Below are 18,773 nucleotides of genomic sequence, written 5' to 3'. Positions count from 1 at the left end.
CAAAACTAGATTTTTTTTAAAAGAAAAAAATTCAACTCTAATATCAAAGATGGAAAATCCATTTGAAACTTTTTTTTCCTGTAAATTTATGTCCTGCATTTTTTTTTTAGAAGACCTCTAAAAGTTGAGGATTAGTTCCTTCTTATTTTTTAAATACAGTAAACTAAGGCAAATCAGTTAGGAAGTAGTCTTCATAACAGTCTTTGCATACATAGATGTCTCATGATTCTGAGTATAAGCACTGTTATTTCTACTTGGAACATATGTATCAGGTATTGACCCGGTAATATGGAAAATATGCTGTGTGTACCTAAGCATCCTGTCTTTTCTACCAGGCTCATCAGAGTTCTAGGGAAGCCAGTTTCAAATAAGGAAGCAATTCAGAGATTGAATTATTAGATATATTGTGAGTGATTTCACATCCTAATTTGGGAAAGTGAAAACAAGACATTAATTTAACACTACAGACTGCTGTTGGAAAATCTTTTGTAAATAAAATTTGCGAATTGAGAAATTAAAGAGAATTGTTTTTAATGGTAAGAAACTAGTTCAAATATTGGCTGTGGTGTTGGCTGTTATACTAATTAGTCTGGAGCAGGTAAAACTCTTAGATTTGTAGTAGAAAAGATCTTTGAGTATCAGAATTGTATTTTCTATACTTGATGGTCATTCTTTTATTAAAAAGAATGCTGAAATTTCTTCCTGATAACATCATGTGATGTTCCACAAAATATTTATGTGAGAAATAAAATAGTTGGACTAGATGATGTCCGTTTTTTTTCCTATTCTCTAAGGCTTTGATTCCATAATTTCTTCATAGCTTAATGTTTTCTTGCTTAAAATATTTACAGTAGGTATGGGTAATTACCTATTCAATCTTGATGTTCAAGAAGCAATTGTAAATCATTCCATGAGTATGTAAACAAAAGCCTCTTGAGGAAGAAAAAGCTGGAATATTTTAGTAGGCCTTTCATCGATATCGTGGTTTGATGTTAAAAAGATTATTGTCTTAAAATCTTGATATAACATTTTTCACTTGATATTCAAACAGCCAGAAATGTCCTTTTCTTAAAGATGTCTTTAAAGAAAGCATATTAATTTTTCTTGAGAGATTTGTGTTGTACCACTTTAGGCAAAAAGTTTAAGATATTTCCTCTTTACTATGGGGTAGATCCTTTTATAGACCCATTAATGTTAATAATGATAGCACATATTATAAAATCATTACTAAGAAAATCTCAGTGCAATGAGGGTCTTATTATCATGTTTGTAGATTTTTATTTAACATACTTAAATATTTTATATTAGAGCCTTAGGAAGTATTTAGTAGGTAAAACTACTAATACTTCTGGAGAGTCTACCTAATGAAAAAATAAAAATCTGTAGCTTCTTTAATTGATACAGAAATTAGGAAAAAACACAGTTTTACTTTTCTTCTAAAATAAAGGATTTATACTTAGTATTCTCTTTGTCTAGATGTGTTGCAGTGTGTATTTTCATGCAATGATTTTCTTTGCAGATAATTACCAAACTGCACAGCTGCTTGCCTTAATTTTAGAACTACTCACATTTTGTGTGGAACATCACACGTATCACATAAAAAACTATATTATGAACAAGGACTTGCTAAGAAGAGTCTTGGTCTTGATGAATTCAAAGCACACTTTCCTGGCCTTGTGTAAGTAACAGTTTTAATGAACATTCTTGTAAAATGTCTTATGGAACAACATTTTTAATAGTTTTAGTCTATTATTTAAAGGACAGGAGGAATAGGTCATAGTGCTTCTCCCACCTACATATTGCTCACATTTAGATTCAGTTGTGATATAATACCATGTGCAATGATATCACTAACAGAACCTCTCCTGCCATCTTTTACATCTGTTTCATGAAACTGCCGTTTAGTAGTGACTCTTATTTTTGAGATACGGGCCTTATATGTTTTTGTGTAACTCAGGTTATTTAAACTTGTAAAATTAAGTTATGGGTAGCCCTTTAGTAGACCACTTGGACCAATAAAAATCAAACTTTAATGCTGATGTTTGCTCAAATGTGGATTTTTTGCATACTCCTTCCTTTCTTCCTCATAATTTCACCTGCAGATAAAGGTAAAGAAACCTTCTCTCTCAAAGTAAGAGCTTTGTGGATTTTTTTCTGAGCATGAAAAATCATAGTTAAAATGTAAACATTTAAAGCATAGAGAAAAGGTTAATCTCCCTACTACACCTTAATTTTTAAGGCCTTAATAAAGCCAGTGTTAACTGCCTGCACTACTTATTTTCCATTCCTTTTTCCATACCTGTGCAAATTTACATAAACATTCACACATGTATAGGTTTTCATGTTTTATTTTTATAGAAACATGATCATGCTCATACACATCTCAGCCCCTTCATGTTACTCTAGCTCATTGGATATGGCGTGAACTAATATTTTTCCTAAACATAGCTGAGTAACAGTTCATAAAGTGGCTCTTCCACAACTTATTCTACCATTCTCCACTACATGGATTACAAGATTGTTTGGATATTTTGCCATTCCAAATAATAATGTAGTAATTAGCCTAGTACATAAATCTTTACTGGTTTATTTCCATAGGGTAGATCTCCAGTATTGGTATTGCCAGGGCAAAATGTTACTATATTTTTAATATATCCTTTTTTGATTTTAATTTAACATAATAGCCTCCAGATTACTTTCTCAAAAGGTTGAGGCACCTAACGTGAAAAATGCATTCATTGAACAGCACTCAGTGTGACTGCCTTTTTAAATGTTATCCAGCTGATGATGGAAAATGTATTGTTTGTGTTTCAATTTATATTTTCCTTGATACCATCTTTTCACATTTTAGTGCTTTTGTATGTTATCTGCTATGAGTTGCCTATTCTTTTCTTTTTTTTTTTTTTTTTTTTAATTATCCTTTTCTTAGAGCTCTTATATATTAGAGATATTGGCAATTTATCACATTTTGGGGAACAAAATGTCCATCTCATTTGTCTTTACCTTGACTTGTGGCATTGTTTTCCATATAATTGCTATAAAATTCTTTATAATGACAAATATGTCTTATGGGTTTTTTGGTCTTGCTTAAGGTCTTCTGTGTCCTAAGTTTATACAAATATATTCCTCAATTTTCTTCTATGTTTGTTTTTTTCTTTTCTTTTTTTTTTTTTGCCACGCCTCGTGGGATCTTAGTTCCCTGGCCAGGGATAGTCCCTGCATTGGGAGCATCGAGTTTTGTTTTGTTTTTAATAATTTGATTTTTTTCTTTTTTTTTTTTTTGGCTGTGCTGGGTCATTGTTGCAGGGGCTTTTCTCTAATTGCAGGGACTGGCTGCTACTCTCTAGTTGCCTTGTGCAGGCTTCTCATTGCAATAGCTTCTCTTACTGTGGAGCATGGGCTCCAGGACCCGCAGACTTGAGTAGCTGTGACATACGGGCTCAGTAGTTCAGTTCCCGGGCTCTGGAGCACAGGCTCCGTAGTTATGGCACACAGGCTTCGTTGCTCCAGGGCACATGGAATCTTCCCCATCGGGCATCAAATCGGGGTCTCCTGCACACATGCTCAGTTGTGTCCAGCTCTTTGCATCCCCGGGATGGTAGTCCACCAGGCTTCTCTGTTGATGGGGCTTTCCAGGCAAAAATACTGGAATGAGTTGCCATTTCCTTCTCCAGGAAATCTCTCCAACCCAGGGATCGAACCCATGTCTCCTGCCTTGCAGGCAGATCCTTTACCATAAGCGCCACCAGGGAAGCCCAGGAATATGGAGTCTTAAGCACTAAACCACCAGCAGAGTTCCCTAGCTTTTCTTTGGATGGATAACCAATTGTACTAACAAACACTACATAAACTATATTTTCTTTACTGAATTAAAATACTTTTGATGCATAATAAGTTACCATATACATTTGTCTTATGTCTGAATCATCTGTGCTTTTATTTCACAAGATAAAATGAATGAGAATGTTTATTTTGTCATTATAATATCTCTGGTATAAAGTTTAATATCTGCCTAGCACCTCTTCTGTTTTCTTTTTCATAATTTTCTTGGTTCTTAGAGTTGTTCTTCCACAGCAACTTAAAAATAACTTTATCCAGTTCATCCTGATTAGATTTACATTAAACCTTTATATTTTGAAAGAATTAATGTTCTCATGCTAGATTTTCCTGTATAGCTTTCTATAAATAGTCCCTTCTGAAATGACTGCTTATTGGTCCTATTTAAATGGATATATCATAATTGAATGAATATCCAGTATTTAAATGTTTATATTGCTTTAAGATTTAAATTATTATAAACAATGCTGTTTTAACTATAGCTTTGTGTGCATGTTCATTCACCAGCAACATATGAAATTGCCTGTTTTCTCAGGTCTTTGCCAGTACTTCAGTCTTTTTAATCGTAAATAAACTAGTTCTTATCCTACTATAAAAAGAGGTGATGTTTTCAGTCTAGCACTTCTGTCCACACCTGTTTTAAGTGTTACAGTGATCACACATTCATACCTTATGTGGCCTATTTCTGTTTTATTTTCAGATAATATTTAGAACCTCTTTCGATAGACACAACTTCTTCTTTTAGTAACTTCCATCTGTGAACGAGGGTTTGTAATGAAACTAACTTAGAAAGTCGGAAGCTTTGTGTTTTAAAGGATGTGGCTTAGTGGTATCTATAGAATAAATTAAGCTATCTAGGAGAGAGGTTACAAGTTAAAAGATAAACATAAAAATAAGGGATTGAAATTAGTTTGTGTTTCATCAAAGTTTTAGTAATATTGCTAAATTTGTTTAGCTTTATTTAACTAGGGAAAAGACTAAAGGGAAATTTTCATTTCAGTATTCTAAAATGTGAAAAGCCAAATTATACTGCTTATTTATTGCTCTGTCACTCTTTTACAAATACAATCTGATCTGCCATAGTACATATTTGCCAAAGGTTAAACAGCTTATTATAATCTGGAGGTAGTGTTGGTTCACAGATGATTTTCCCAAGGCAAAGAAAACTGGAATAGCCTTCACCAGAAAAGTAAAGCAACCCCTTAGCTCTCCTGTACACAGGTAGCAGGAGCACTTTGGCTGTATTTTCAGAAAATTTAAAAGAAGCACCTAATTCCAAAGCTCCCCCCACTCCCTTCTCCCCTCTGTCCCCCAAAGAGTTAATGAAGTCTTGGCTCTTGGCAGGTTGCACCATTCATGTTCCTTTCCTAATGACAGCCCCTGCTGATTCTAAGCTGCTTTCACTATATTGTCTCATGTCTACCAGCACTGCTCTAAATAGTGCCAGCATTTGTATTGTGTGGGTTTTGTGTATTTTCTAATCTCTCTGCCTTGTAGCTCTCTGCTTACCAGTTGTTGGAATTTTGTTAGCTCCCTACATAAGTTTTAAAAGTTTTTTTGAGTGGTCTTTCCTTAATTCTATTTTTCTCAAAACCCAATTATTTTTAATGTAGTTTTGCTTTTTACTTTAGATGAACATATACATTTCTTTATGTAGAAATACCTGTACAATAATTAATATTAGTAAAATTATTCACTTATTTCCTGTGTTTTTTTTAATTAGGTGCTCTTCGTTTTATGAGGCGAATAATTGGCCTTAAAGATGAATTTTACAATCGTTACATCACCAAGGGAAATCTTTTTGAGCCAGTTGTAAATGCTCTTCTGGATAATGGAACTCGGTACAATCTATTGAACTCAGCTGTTATTGAGTTATTTGAATTTATAAGAGTGGTAAGTTTATATTAAAAGATTCTTTGTTAAAAAAAATAGATATGTTTAGTGATGTTAATATTTTACATTGTGAACTTATCATAGTATTTTAAATCATGTTTACTCTATATTCTTCTCAGTTCCTTTTTTTTGGCTAAATGGCTCAGGATATTTAGCATATGTGGATGTTTCACTCTGGCATGCCATTGATATGATCTCTGTGATCTATTGTAAGGGTAGTGATAAAAATGAATAGAAAAGTTGAAGATAATTCCCTTGGTAGACATTGATACAAGATGCATAAAAGGTAGGATGTTATGATGGAATTTTAAGTTGAAGAGACTGTTAGGTAAACTATTCCAACTGCCTTATTTTATTGATGAGGGCTTGAGACACCCAAAGAGATTAGCTGACCTATTCAAATGCATTCATTTGTTTAGGAGCACAGTCAGGGCTTGAAGATATGGTGCAGCTCAGTCTCGGGCAGCGAAAGAATTGTCATAAAAGATCTAGAGAAAGCTCTATGTGAATAGCAGGGATAAGATGAAAACTGAAGAACTGGTACAGTAAATTTACCCTGTCCCACACACTGAAATGATTCCACTGGCAGACATGGCCACTTGATCAGAAAGAACTTGAAAAAAGAAAATCAAAGCTAGAAATTCATTCTCTACTTTTGTTTCTTGCAAGTCAAATTTGAACTGATGACACACTATTCTCATGTCAACATTATTTGGCAGACTGTTTTTCTTAGAGTAGTCATTTGCTATGAGTACATTTTGCAAAAAGGATGAAGAAGATAGAAAGAAGTTCTAGCCTTAGAAAAAAGGGAAAATAGTTAACTAGCTCACCAGCTTTCTGAACCCAGGTTCACAGCACACTGTTCTGTGAATTAGAGATTAATTTTTATATTTTTTTCCTTTAAAATTTTTGTTGAGATACAGATCAAATGAAGTGTAGGGTTCATAACGCCATCCTTATTCCTATGATTGAATTTGTTTTTCTGAAAATAATTTTGAATGGTTGATAAATACCCTTTGAAGCCCAAGACTTACCTTTTTTTCCTTTCAATATGTAACAACCATTTTACCTTGGGTTCTAATTTTTCTCCTTTGCATATTTTTTGATTCAGATATTCAGGGGAACTAGTTTAAAGACTTAAAAATTCTGAAAGTTCAGATTATGGTTTATTTTTAAAGAAACAACATGTATACTTTAGTCCTGGATCACAACCTATTTTTAATAATAAGCCTGCTTTTCACCATGCATTTGCACTGATTGCTTAAAATCATTCATTAAGAATTTAGAATTTATTACTATTGGTCTAGAGAACTGGAAATACACAGGAAGTCAAGTTGTTTTATCAGATATGTGTATGTGATATAGTTGGAGGAATCTTGTTTATTTTTTAGTAAGACTTATCTTGCTTTGATAGTTAAACAAGGAATCATTAAGTAATATCTTCAGTGTTTTTTGAAAATATAATTTCAAAATCTGCTTTCTAACTAGGTGTGCACTCTTGATCAGGCCATCCAGTCTCTCATAGCCTCAATTTTCCCTTTCTTTAAAATAAGGACAATAAAGTCTATTTCATAGAATTGTTATGAGCGTCAAGTGAAATTGTATGTGAAAGTGCTTATTTTAAGTTGTAAAGTACTATTATGTAAATGCAAAAAATAAATAGGTGACATAAAGTAAATACATTTATGTTTCAAATGTTCTATATAGTCTCCCAGAAGGGCTTCAAGGAATTGCTTCTTTTTTTTTTCCCCAAGTTTTCTTTGGAGTCCTGGCTCATGTATAAAGAAACTAGGACGTTTATTTTTGGAAGGTGATTTGAAAAACCTTTATTTCGATCAGTTTTGGAACTATAAAAAAAAATTTTTTTCAAGTTTTTCTTCTAGCAAGTATTGTATTATATTTGAAATGCAAATTTTGTGCTTATACAGGAAGATATCAAGTCTCTTACTGCACATATAGTTGAAAACTTTTATAAAGCACTTGAATCGATTGAATATGTTCAGACATTCAAAGGATTGAAGACTAAATATGAGCAAGAAAAAGACAGACAAAATCAGAAACTGAACAGGTATTTTTTAAGTATATTACATTTATAACCTATAAAATTATGTCCAAAGCTGTATGTAGTTTGATCTTACATACAAAATTTACCCAGGAATTTTCTTTCTATCATTAGAAAATACAGGGTTGTATAGGACGTAGGCTGTTCTCCCTACCCTGAATCCTTTATATAAAAAATTACTGCTCCATATCTTAACTCAAGATAAATTTTTAGGTTAGTGTACAAACATCCTTGGAGTGTTCTCTGGTTACATCTTCTTTCACAACTGGTTATAAGTTATACTCAGTTAAAATTATTTCACCTCCTCTTGGTTATACATATTTATTCTCATTTAAACTGGTCAGGAATTTTAAGTCATTACTCAATACTTGTGATATATTTCTTACAGTGTACCATCTATATTACGTAGTAACAGATTTCGCAGAGATGCAAAGGCCTTGGAAGAGGATGAAGAAATGTGGTTTAATGAAGATGATGAGGAGGAAGGAAAAACAGTTGTGGCACCAGTGGAAAAATCTAAGACAGAAGATGATTTTCCAGATAGTTATGAAAAATTCATGGAGACTAAAAAAGGTATTAAAGTATTGAATTTTTGATTAGCTCATTCTCTTATTTAGTATAGAAATTATATAGTTGCTTGTGAGGTTGTGATCACAGTTTATAAAGCATGAAGGACATGAATTTTATGCTAAATAAAAACCTTTTAAAATAAAATTATCACTTTTTTAAAATCTGATTTTTCAAAACATTTCTCATGTTTAAAATATTTTTCTTGGAACTTGCTCTTTTGTGATGCTCTTCATTTGCTATTTAGAAATTGCATTGTCTGTTTATACTTTGCCTTCTGTGAACAGTTATGGCTTTATTTTTATACTGAAGTCTCCAATAATGATAGAGATCCATAGAAACTTTCCAGTGCACTCTGTCATTTACAGGTGAGGAAACTAAGCTTAAAGAGAGAAGTACTTTACTCTTTGAAATTTTTTAATTGTTAATAAAGCTTTCATAAAGATAAAATGTCAAGAGGAAAAGTAATAGTAAAAATTCCTGTCTTTCAAATATGTTTAACTTGTCTGTAAAACTAAGATCTTACTAGTGTTTTTCAAAAGAAGCAATCACTTTTAATTCTATGACTTGAGCAATTACCACTATTGGAGAGTACCATACTGTATTTATCTTGAAGGGCAAAAGCACTTCCTAGATTTTATGTAAGTTTGTGATTTTGAGTGTTAGATTTTTCTTAAGGTGTTTCTCACAAGTTAGTGTTTCATGAATTTCTTACTACATTTTCCTTGAAACTCTTGTTACCAGCCTCACTCATTTTCTCCTCACTACTGCACTTCAGCCTCGAGGAGCAAATAACCTGTGAAAATGTCCTAAGAAACAGGTACCTTTTGGTAGCCAAATTCTGTTTTTACTCATTACACCCACTGCCCTGACTACTGTCAAAAGAGGCAGTGAGGCAATACCTGAAGTACTGCATACAGTTAAGAATCATATATAAAAATAGTATGAGCCAGATGTTAAAAGATAGTAGATACCCTTGTCATAAAGGAAACAGATAAAGGAACCTGGAATATTCGGAAAACAAATAAGCATGATCATAATCATTTTCTTTAGGCATTTGGAATATTATTGACTTGTGAGAGAGATTATTTAGGTTTTCATGAGTATGGAAGTGTAGAATCAGTGAGTGGACGCTTTAGAGAGACAATTAAAAAAAGAGAGACAGCAAGTGAGATCTTGGGAGGGTCCTAGATAGAGCAGTGGAGAATTCTAGGGGAGGGTGGCTCATCAGTTACCTGATTCTTAAGGTGCCTTCTAAACCTGGGATTTCTAAGATGACAGCTAATGAAGACATATCACTGTACTCATCATGCTCTGCCCTCTTAGTTCTTACAAAAAAGCAAAAAAGTTTTAAATTATTGTTCTTTTCAGATGCTTTGACTTAGCAGTATTTACCAACAAAGATTCAAATATTTATGTTTCCTTTAGCAAAGGAAAGTGAAGATAAGGAAAACCTTCCGAAAAGGACATCTTCTGGTGGCTTCAAATTTACTTTCTCCCACTCCACCAGTGCTGCTAATGGAACAAACAGCACAAACAGCAAATCTGGAGTGGCTCAGACACCAGCAGCAAGTTCTAATGGATCCTCTTCCAAAACCACCAACTTGGCCACATCTGTAACAGCCAGCAAGGTATGTGAAACTGCCCTGCACACAAACAAACTCTGCTGTTTTCATCTGTAAAATTATTTCATGTTTCCTGAAGAAAAATTGGATAATAAAAATAATTTCAAAGAAGATAAAAAGTTGCACACATTGTCATAAGAAAATGACTGCTAACATCTGACTGCTTGTTCTTTAGGTGTGCGGGTTTATCTGACACAGTTATGCTCTTTGTATAAGCACAGTTTTGTATCCTGCTTTTATTTGTTATAAGAATTTTTCTATGTTATTAAAACATTGTTGATGACTAGAATTTCATTTTATTTAGCTGTATCATAGTATTTGTAAGCATCCCCTCCCCCCACCAGTACTTTGGAGCACATAAGTTGATTCCGATATTTCACTGACTACTGCTACTGTTGCATTTTAAATTATTTTCTTGGATAGATGAGTAAAAATGTTTTTGAACATATTGTCAAATTCCTCTCCAGAAAGACTATACCAGTTAGTTACCATAAGCATTGTATAAGTGTGCTTCGCTCACTGCCACTTTGGCAGTGTTATTATAATGATTTTTAATCTTTACTCACTCAGTAGTGGAAACAGTATTAATATATATCTCATTCCCCAGTTGTATCTTTTGTTACTAGTGAAGTTGAATATTATCTCTTTTGATTTGTTCTTCTGTTTATTGTCTATTCATAGTCTTGCCTTTTTAAAATTGGTTTGTTGTTTTAGTGAGTGAGTCTTTAAGAATATTATTAATAGCCTGTTTGTCATTCACAGAGCAAATGTATTTCCCAGTGGTTACCTTTTTTATGTAAAATAGTTTAAATTGTATATAAAATGTTTTGATTTCCTTTACAGTATCATTATATGTAAAATATCCTTTTCCCCAAAAAGGAGTGGCTTAAAAATGAAAAGGCATAAATACAGGACAACTTTAGTATAAGGGTAGAAGGACAAGAGAAGGCCATAGTCAAAAACCTAACTGAAGTCAAGCTTGTTTTAAACATAAAACACAAGTCTGAGTTTATTTTAATTTTTTTTTTTTTTTTTACAAAAATGTAGCATCTTAAGTATTTCTAGCAAGGTGGGTTCTTGACTATTTATTACAGAAATAGCATTTTCAATGGGATTCTTCTGTTTTGTAAAACACAGTTTATGTTATGGAACAAGAATTTTTAAGTTTTCATTTTTTTGATAGGTTAATTTAGTGTAATATTGTGACACTATATTAAGAATATTATATTGTTTGGGTTCAGATCTTGACTCTGCCTCTTTTTAGCTGTTTAATCTCTCCAGGCTTTAGTTTTCTCATTTTAAATAGGAATAACCTCCTTTATCAGTTTGTTGTGAAAATTAAATTATTTAATAAATGTAAAGAGCTTAGAACACTATTTGACACAACTCAATATATACTAGCTTTTTTTTTTTTTTAAGTCAAAATAATATATATACTTGCTTTTAAAAGGCAAACAGTATTAAAATTATGGGGGAAAAAACAGTCCTCTTCCTCTCCACAGAGAAAGCTTGGCTCTTCTGTTAATACCTGTTTCTAAACAGTATGCTAATACTGACATTGTTTTACCACTCCTTACCACATCCTCACCCTATTACTCCCTGTATCACAATTTTTGGTTAAAACAATATTTGATAATCTAATAGCTGTAACAATGTAAATATTTTTATTCATTAATTTTTTCCTGCTCTTTTTTTCTATAGTATATTTTGCTTTGTAACTTTTTTTTTAATAATTGCCACCATTTTTTCGTTCGTTGCAACAGTTACGTGCCTCTCACTCATTCTTTCAGTACCTCTCAAGTTAGTTTCCACATAGTCTGTTCCTTGGAGGTGTCTCTCTTGAAGACCGCCATCTTGCCCCAGCCGGAATCGCTCGCTCTCTGGACTCGCTGCATAGCCGTTGTCTTAAGGCCATTCTGCCATCACCCTAACACTTCCTTTGCCTTTCTTTTTTTCTTACATTGACTGTTTCCTAGATCTCAAGTCTCTGTTCTCTTTCTTGATTTTCTATTTCATTTTATTGGAGCATGCCCTCTCTGTTTCCTGAGAAAAGGATTTCATGAGAGAGAAAGTGTAAGACCTGGCATGTAGGAAGATGTCATTATTGTATCCCCATATTTGATTGACAGTTTAACTGAATGTAGAAGGAACCAAATTAGAAATAATTTTCTTCCAAAAATTTGAAGTTATTGCTGCCAAGAAATCCAGAGACATTCTTATTCCTAATTCTTTGTGTGTGAATTTAATTTGTCTTTCTTGGAAGCATTTGGAGTTTTATCCCTGTATTCTGTAACTTAAAAATGAAATAACTTTGGGCTTTCTCAATTAAAAGTCATGACCTTTAGTTTTGGGACACTTTATATTCTTTCACTATAGTTTTCTGTTTGGATATTGTGCCTTGTTAATTTATCTTATAATACTCATAATTTTTCTCTCCTTTTACTCATTTTTTTTAATGGTTCTATTTGCTTGGTTGTCTCCCTGAGTTTTCAGTTTATTATCCTTCTAGATAATTTTTTATTTATGAACAAGCAAAATCAAGTGCAAACACACAAATGCTTATTTCACCCTTATGACACTAACAGCAGATTGCCAAATACATTTGATCTACACTTTTTGGGGGAACAGATAGAAAAATAGCAGTTGTTCTTAGAAAACAAATTAATTGTTCAGTCACTCAAGACTATCACAAAAATTTGATATTAAGCAATATAGGAGCTCACAGAGTAAAGCACTAGTTATATTGGCTCTCAACCTTTTTTCAAGAAACTGACCACATTTCTAAGTGGTCTAAGCCATTTTCACCATCATTGTTTTTCAAGTGTCCAGAAAATTGATTCATAGATAGATAAGTTCTTTTTTAGATTGTTTTCCATTATAGGTTATTACAAGATATTGAATATACTCCCTGTGCTATACAGCAGGTCCTTCATGGTTATCTGTTTTACATATGGTATTGTGTATATATTAATCCCAAACTCCTAATTTATCCTCTCCCTCCTCCCTTTCCCCTTTGGTAATCATAATTTTCTTTTCTATGTCTGTGAGTCTGTTTCTGTTTTTAAATAAGTTCATTTATATCGTTCTTTCTAGATTCCATGTATAAGCAATACCATGTTTGTTTTTCTGATTGACTTCATATGATAATCTCTAGGTCTATCCATGTTGCTGCAAATGGCATTATTTCATTCTTTTTCATAGCTGATTAATATACCACTGTGTATGTATACCACATCTTCTTTATCCAGTCATCCATTGATGAATACTTAGGTTGCTTCCATGTCTTGCCTATTGTAAATTGTGCTGCTCTGAACATTGGGGTGCAAGGATCTTTTTGAATTATAGTTTGTCAGAATATATGCCCGGGAGTGAGATTACTGTATCATATGGTAACTCTAGTTTTTTAAGGAACCCCTGCGCACTGTTCTCCATAGTGGCTGCACCAGTTTACATTACCACCAATACCGTAAGCGAGTTCCTTTTTCTCCACGCCCTCTCCAGCATTTATTATGTGTAGACTTTTTTTGATGATGGCCGTTCTGACCAGAGGAGGTAATACCTCGTTATAGTTTTGATTTGCATTTCTCTAATAATTAGCAACACTGAGCATCTTTTCATGTGCCTGTTGGCCATCTGTATGTCTTCTTTGAGGAAGTGTCTATTTAGCTTTTCTGCCCAGTTTTTAATAGGGGTTTTTTTTTTATGTTGACTTGAACAGTTTTATTAATTTTGAATTTTAACCCCTTACTGGTCATATCATTTACAAATATTTTCTCCCATTCAATAAGTTGTTTTTTCATCTTTGCTTTGCAAAAGCTTTTAAGTTTAATTAGGTCCCATTTGTCTGTTTTTGCTTTGTTTTAGGAAACTGATCCAAAAAAATAATGTCATAGTCTTCTGCCTTTGTTTTTATCTAGGAGTTTTATAGTATTTGGCCTTACATTCAGGGCTTTAATCCATTTCGAGTTTCTTTTTGTATATGGTATTAGAAAACATTCTGATTTCATTTAAGACATGTTTATGTAGACAAATTTATTTGTCCCTTTTCACCCTGGCACCTTATCCTGCCTGCCCTTCGCTGTGTCCAAAGTCCTGAAATGCAGAACCTTTATGGTTCCTCTTCCTTATGGTTGTTGTTGGTGGGTGAGCTGGAATCTCCTGGTGGGAGATCTCTTGGTGGGGGTGGGCATGCAGTAGGGGAATGAATTATAGAATTGAGGACTCAGTTGTCTGTTTCACTGACTCCACCATTAACTGTCTTCCCTGCTCTCCCTAGTATTTTGGTGCTCTTTCTTTCTCTGTTTGCTGGGATTAAGACAAATCAGTTTGCTTCCTTCTCATTTCTATATTCTCCTGAAAATACTTTCTTGACTTTGTTCTCCATTAAAAATGAGTTGTTTTGCCTCCCTGATTTCTTTTTCCAAAAATGCCTTGACATCTTTCCTCTGCTGTTTTTTCGTTTCCTTTTTGGTCTTTGTTATATGTTGTCAGAAACAAAAAATTTTAAAGAGAGTATAATCCCTGGGAAAGCAATCCAACAAGGAATTTAACTTTGGTGATGTATCCGTACCATGGAATACTAGAGTTTATAAGAATGATATAGAACTTTGTTTACTAACATCAAAAGTGTATATTTATTTAAAAACAACATTTATAGTTGTATACGAAAAGTCAAATTCTTCACAGTATATGCATCTGTGGATTTATAGTCCTTTTACTTCCAATATTATTTTGTATTTTTATTCTTTCTGTATGCTAAACATCATTTTTAAATGTATAATGAGTTTATGGTGTATATATGTATAGATAATATAGATAAAATTGAAAAATTGTGTAGCTGAGTGTTTCAGACAATATTTATTGATCTTATGCCAAAAATTATTTTTAATTGTTAACCTTTTGGAACTGAAATGTGTGTACCTTGTGATATATAGGATTAAAAGCAGAATTAAAACTTTCACTTGCTGTCATTCCTGTGACTATCAGACTGGTGCCTTTTGTACTGTAATTATGTCTTCTACCTCTTACCTCCACTCATCCACTTTGTTTGACTAGAAACCAAATAATAATGATTATGGTAATAGTAGTTAATATCAATTAGCAAATAGTAACTACATACCAAGCACTGTACCAAGGGCTTTATAAGTTTTAAATTTAGCCACACTGCTTCTTGCTTATCCAAATTAAGATATGTGTGTTATCAAGTTGACAAAGAAGCAGAAAGATGCTCACTTATGTAAGTTTTATCTGGTTCACAGACTTTCTGATAACTGCTTCTAGCTGCTCAGAGCCCTTTGTTGATTAATATTGAAGTGCTTCAATTATATTCTGGTAAAGTGTTAATGCCAGATGCTTGGATTCTTTAGGTATGAAGCTACTTAGATTTGAAATATGACTTGACTTCTATTGTATTTGCTTATCCTATTGAGATCTTAAGGGTTTGAACTAGATGTAGTGTATAAATTTCATGGGATTGGCTCATATTAATGCATACCTGAGGACATATAATTTTCTGGGTAAAGTATCCAGAGCTTTAATAGAATTTTCAAAGGGGTCCATTACTCATGAAAGATCCAATGCCTGAAATAACCGCATCCTTTTCTTTTGAATAGAGAGAGCTAGCCCTCAATTTTTTAGTCATTAGTTTTTAGAAACCATTTCATGTTTATTATGTCAGCCATTTAAAAATATTTTTCAAAAGCAGAACAAAAACAATGATGTGTACTTAGTGATGAAATACATACATGAGGAACAGAGACTAACAGGAGACTCCTTGTCAGTCACTGGCTGGCTATCCTCTCTAGTTTAAGATTAGAGATGTGAACTAGTTTACCTCCAAGGTCTTTGCAGCTCCAAATGTCATGATTCTTTGTGAGTCCTACTGTTTGGAGATAGTTATTTTCCACAGTGAAATTTTGCTGGATTATCCTGAGCCAAGTAAAGGAGTTGAGGGTAATTTAAGAATGCCACCAATTGTACTTACTGAGTACTCATATCATCAAGCAGTTCCTTTATCAAACTCAGAAATAATGTTTCAGATATAATAATATGTGATTAGTTTAGAAAACTGATTTCTAGTTACATATGTTAAAAATTTTTTTTTATTCTTCACTAGGGAAGTTTGGTTGGTTTAGTGGATTATCCAGATGATGAAGAGGAAGAGGAAGAGGAAGAAACATCTCCCAGGAAAAGACCTCGTCTTGGCTCATAAAATATTTACTGGGGGCCCTCAACATGTGGTTGAACAAAAATGCTGCAACTGTTCAATGAGCTGAAAATCTGAATCAGAAAGCTTTCTCACTTGAACTTAGAAGTATACAAGGAATAGCAAAAGACACTCAGTATATGAGCTTGGAGAGTTTAGTTCTGTAAAAAAAAACACAAAAACAGGCTTCCCAGGAACTTGATCGCTTGCTAGTAATTAAGAGATTTGCCCTTCAGGATGTTAAAAAAAAAAAAAAAAAAGTTAGTAACCTGGGAGGTAGCTTCTCAGCAAGGAAACTCTCAGGTTTGGGGATGGTTTAGGGAAGGGATAACATTGGTAAGGTATTATTAATGCAGGGTTGCTCCAGGGGGGTTTCTGATCTAGAAACAGTTACAAAACTTCAGTTGCAAACCCAATAACATTACTTGTATAATGGTGCTGGCCATGTTGTTCTTTTAATCAGTTGCCTCTCACTTTTATGGAAAACATTCAACTATCATTAAAAAATGAAGTTAAGCAGTTGGGACCATTTCTTTGAAGATCTAACAGAAATTCAGCCTTATTGGTAGTTGGAGGGAAATAACACCCCGTGTTACCGCACATGTTGAGTTTTCTCCATCAGGAAATTTCAGTGTGTATTTTGATGAAAACTGGATTAAAAATGGACGGTTTTGTTACTATAACTTTAAAATCAGCACTTTTAGAGATAACAGATGCCAAGAATCAGTACAGTAGTATTCCAAAGTGGTTTTCTCTAGAAACGGGAGTATATTGAACAGAATGTTTTCAACTGTCTACCAGTACAATCTTTTGTGGAAGATACTTTAAAGTCACTTTCTACTTCATTAGTAAAGTTTTCTCTGCAAAGCTGCAGGCAAGTTTTAAGGTGTAATTTATAAAGACTAACATACAAAGAATAGTGCTGAATTAAGTGGCATTTAATACCTACAGGTCATTTTGGTCCAAGAAGTTACTTCAGTGTCAGTCAGTATGCAGCACCTGAAGCTTTTCCATAAAAAAGGGTGTAATATGAAAGCTGCTTTTTTTTTTTTTTAAAGAATAAAAGCACATTCCATGTACGAAAATGAATTTAAAATAATAAACTGAGGCAAACAGTTAAGAGGTTTTATTTTTAGAACAGTGAGTTAACTAAATATTTTAATGTTAGTTTGCTGATCTGAGATCATGCTGAAGTGAGAAAAACATCCCCCAAACTATAATACATTGGGGGGAAAAAAAAGACTAAAATTAGTAATTCCAGCTACAGTCTTCAGATCACCGTTGTAATGTGTTATGGGTCCATTTTTCCTGGAATAGCTTAAACTGAAGCAGTTTCCCCTGTTTTGGAGATTTTGTAGTTAATTTTAATTTTGGCTATTGTTTGGAGGATGGGCTGTTGTGTAGATATGAAGTATAGTTTTTCCATAAAACAGATGTTTATTTTGTATTAAAAATACCACTGTACTTGTTTTACACCATTTGTATACATGTGGTGATATTAATGCTGACCTGTAAAATTCAGGAATTAAAATGTGACCCTGTAATTCTATGGTTGTTGCTTTTGTTTGGTTTGTTGTAAATATAAGTAAATTCCATTTTGAGTTATGTCCATTTTACAGTATATTTTAAAAGCCAGTTATGTTTTCCATAGATATTTATTATAGACCACTGTGTCATAACACCAATCTGAATGAAAGAATTCTAAATAAACAATGGCCAACCTCACATTAAATATCACTGATACTAAGAGAAGGTATGCCTTGGGTCCTAAAGTCCTAGCACCAAAGGATCACAGCAGGGGGGCAGTAGCTCCTCTTTCATTAAAGGTGCATATAATGGAAACTTACCACCTCATAACAGTCAAGTGACTCAGGACAACTTAAACAAAGATCAGTAAAGTTACTACAGGAAAACATTCTCTTCCAAGCAAGTTTTATCAAGCCCCTTCCCTCTTCTTCTTATTAAATTGCCTCTTAGAACCTAAGAAGCCCAGCCTTAAAACATTTCCCTTTCTACTTTTGACTCTTCCTAGTAAAGCAACTTTGAGTTCCAGCAAAGTCTTATCTTTATCTTTTTTAGTAAGTTTTTCTTTCTGAAGAACTGCCACAGGTGAAATGTGAAGCAGCATTATCATAGGAACCTTTTTTTATAGCATAATTGTGAATATTTTGTTGAATTACAGGAAAATACTTTCCATGGTACAGATGCTCAGCCACAGTGAAATGAGAGCAAGACTTAAAAATATCGCTTGAAAGAATAACTTAAGATGACATATGTTAGCTGCTGTCCCAAATGACTACCCTCAGGCAGACAGATCAAGATTTTTTATCTTTATCTTCACTCAGTGAAGCAAGCCACAGCCCACATTTGTATGCCTGAGGTTCTCTTAAAATAGTTATCTGTAAACATGTATGCAATATAAAACCTATTTTTAATAAAAAGCTTCATGAAATAAATTTCTGTGTTTCAATCACTAGTTTTCCACTTGTCCATGTAAGTGATGAAAATGTGACAAATATAAAGTAAGGCTGGGTTTTCTCTGCATGTTGAAGGTTGGAACTAAGGTAATTTCGGTATCCCGTTT

At 33.3% G+C, this 18,773-nt stretch overlaps 1 protein-coding gene across 2 annotated transcripts in view; it reads left to right on the top strand.

Annotated features, from left to right (window-relative positions):
- PPP4R3B (protein phosphatase 4 regulatory subunit 3B) overlaps positions 1–17,738 on the top strand; it is a 48,991-nt gene extending 31,253 nt beyond the window's left edge. The window contains exons 11-16 of one of the 2 annotated variants that reach the window (XM_043468598.1): positions 1,520–1,678; positions 5,561–5,730; positions 7,659–7,798; positions 8,181–8,365; positions 9,788–9,990; positions 16,100–17,738. In XM_043468598.1, coding sequence (XP_043324533.1) covers positions 1,520–1,678; positions 5,561–5,730; positions 7,659–7,798; positions 8,181–8,365; positions 9,788–9,990; positions 16,100–16,195 — 953 coding nt within the window. In that variant the 3' untranslated portion in view covers positions 16,196–17,738. The remainder of the gene's footprint in view (positions 1–1,519; positions 1,679–5,560; positions 5,731–7,658; positions 7,799–8,180; positions 8,366–9,787; positions 9,991–16,099) is intronic. The other variant, XM_043468599.1, reaches the window with a different exon arrangement.
- The last annotated feature ends 1,035 nt before the right edge of the window (positions 17,739–18,773 follow it).

The sequence above is a fragment of the Cervus canadensis genome, chromosome 5, assembly GCF_019320065.1.
Source record: "Cervus canadensis isolate Bull #8, Minnesota chromosome 5, ASM1932006v1, whole genome shotgun sequence".
Classification (NCBI taxonomy): Eukaryota; Metazoa; Chordata; class Mammalia; order Artiodactyla; family Cervidae; genus Cervus; species Cervus canadensis.
This window is presented reverse-complemented; position numbering and strand designations above follow the sequence as displayed.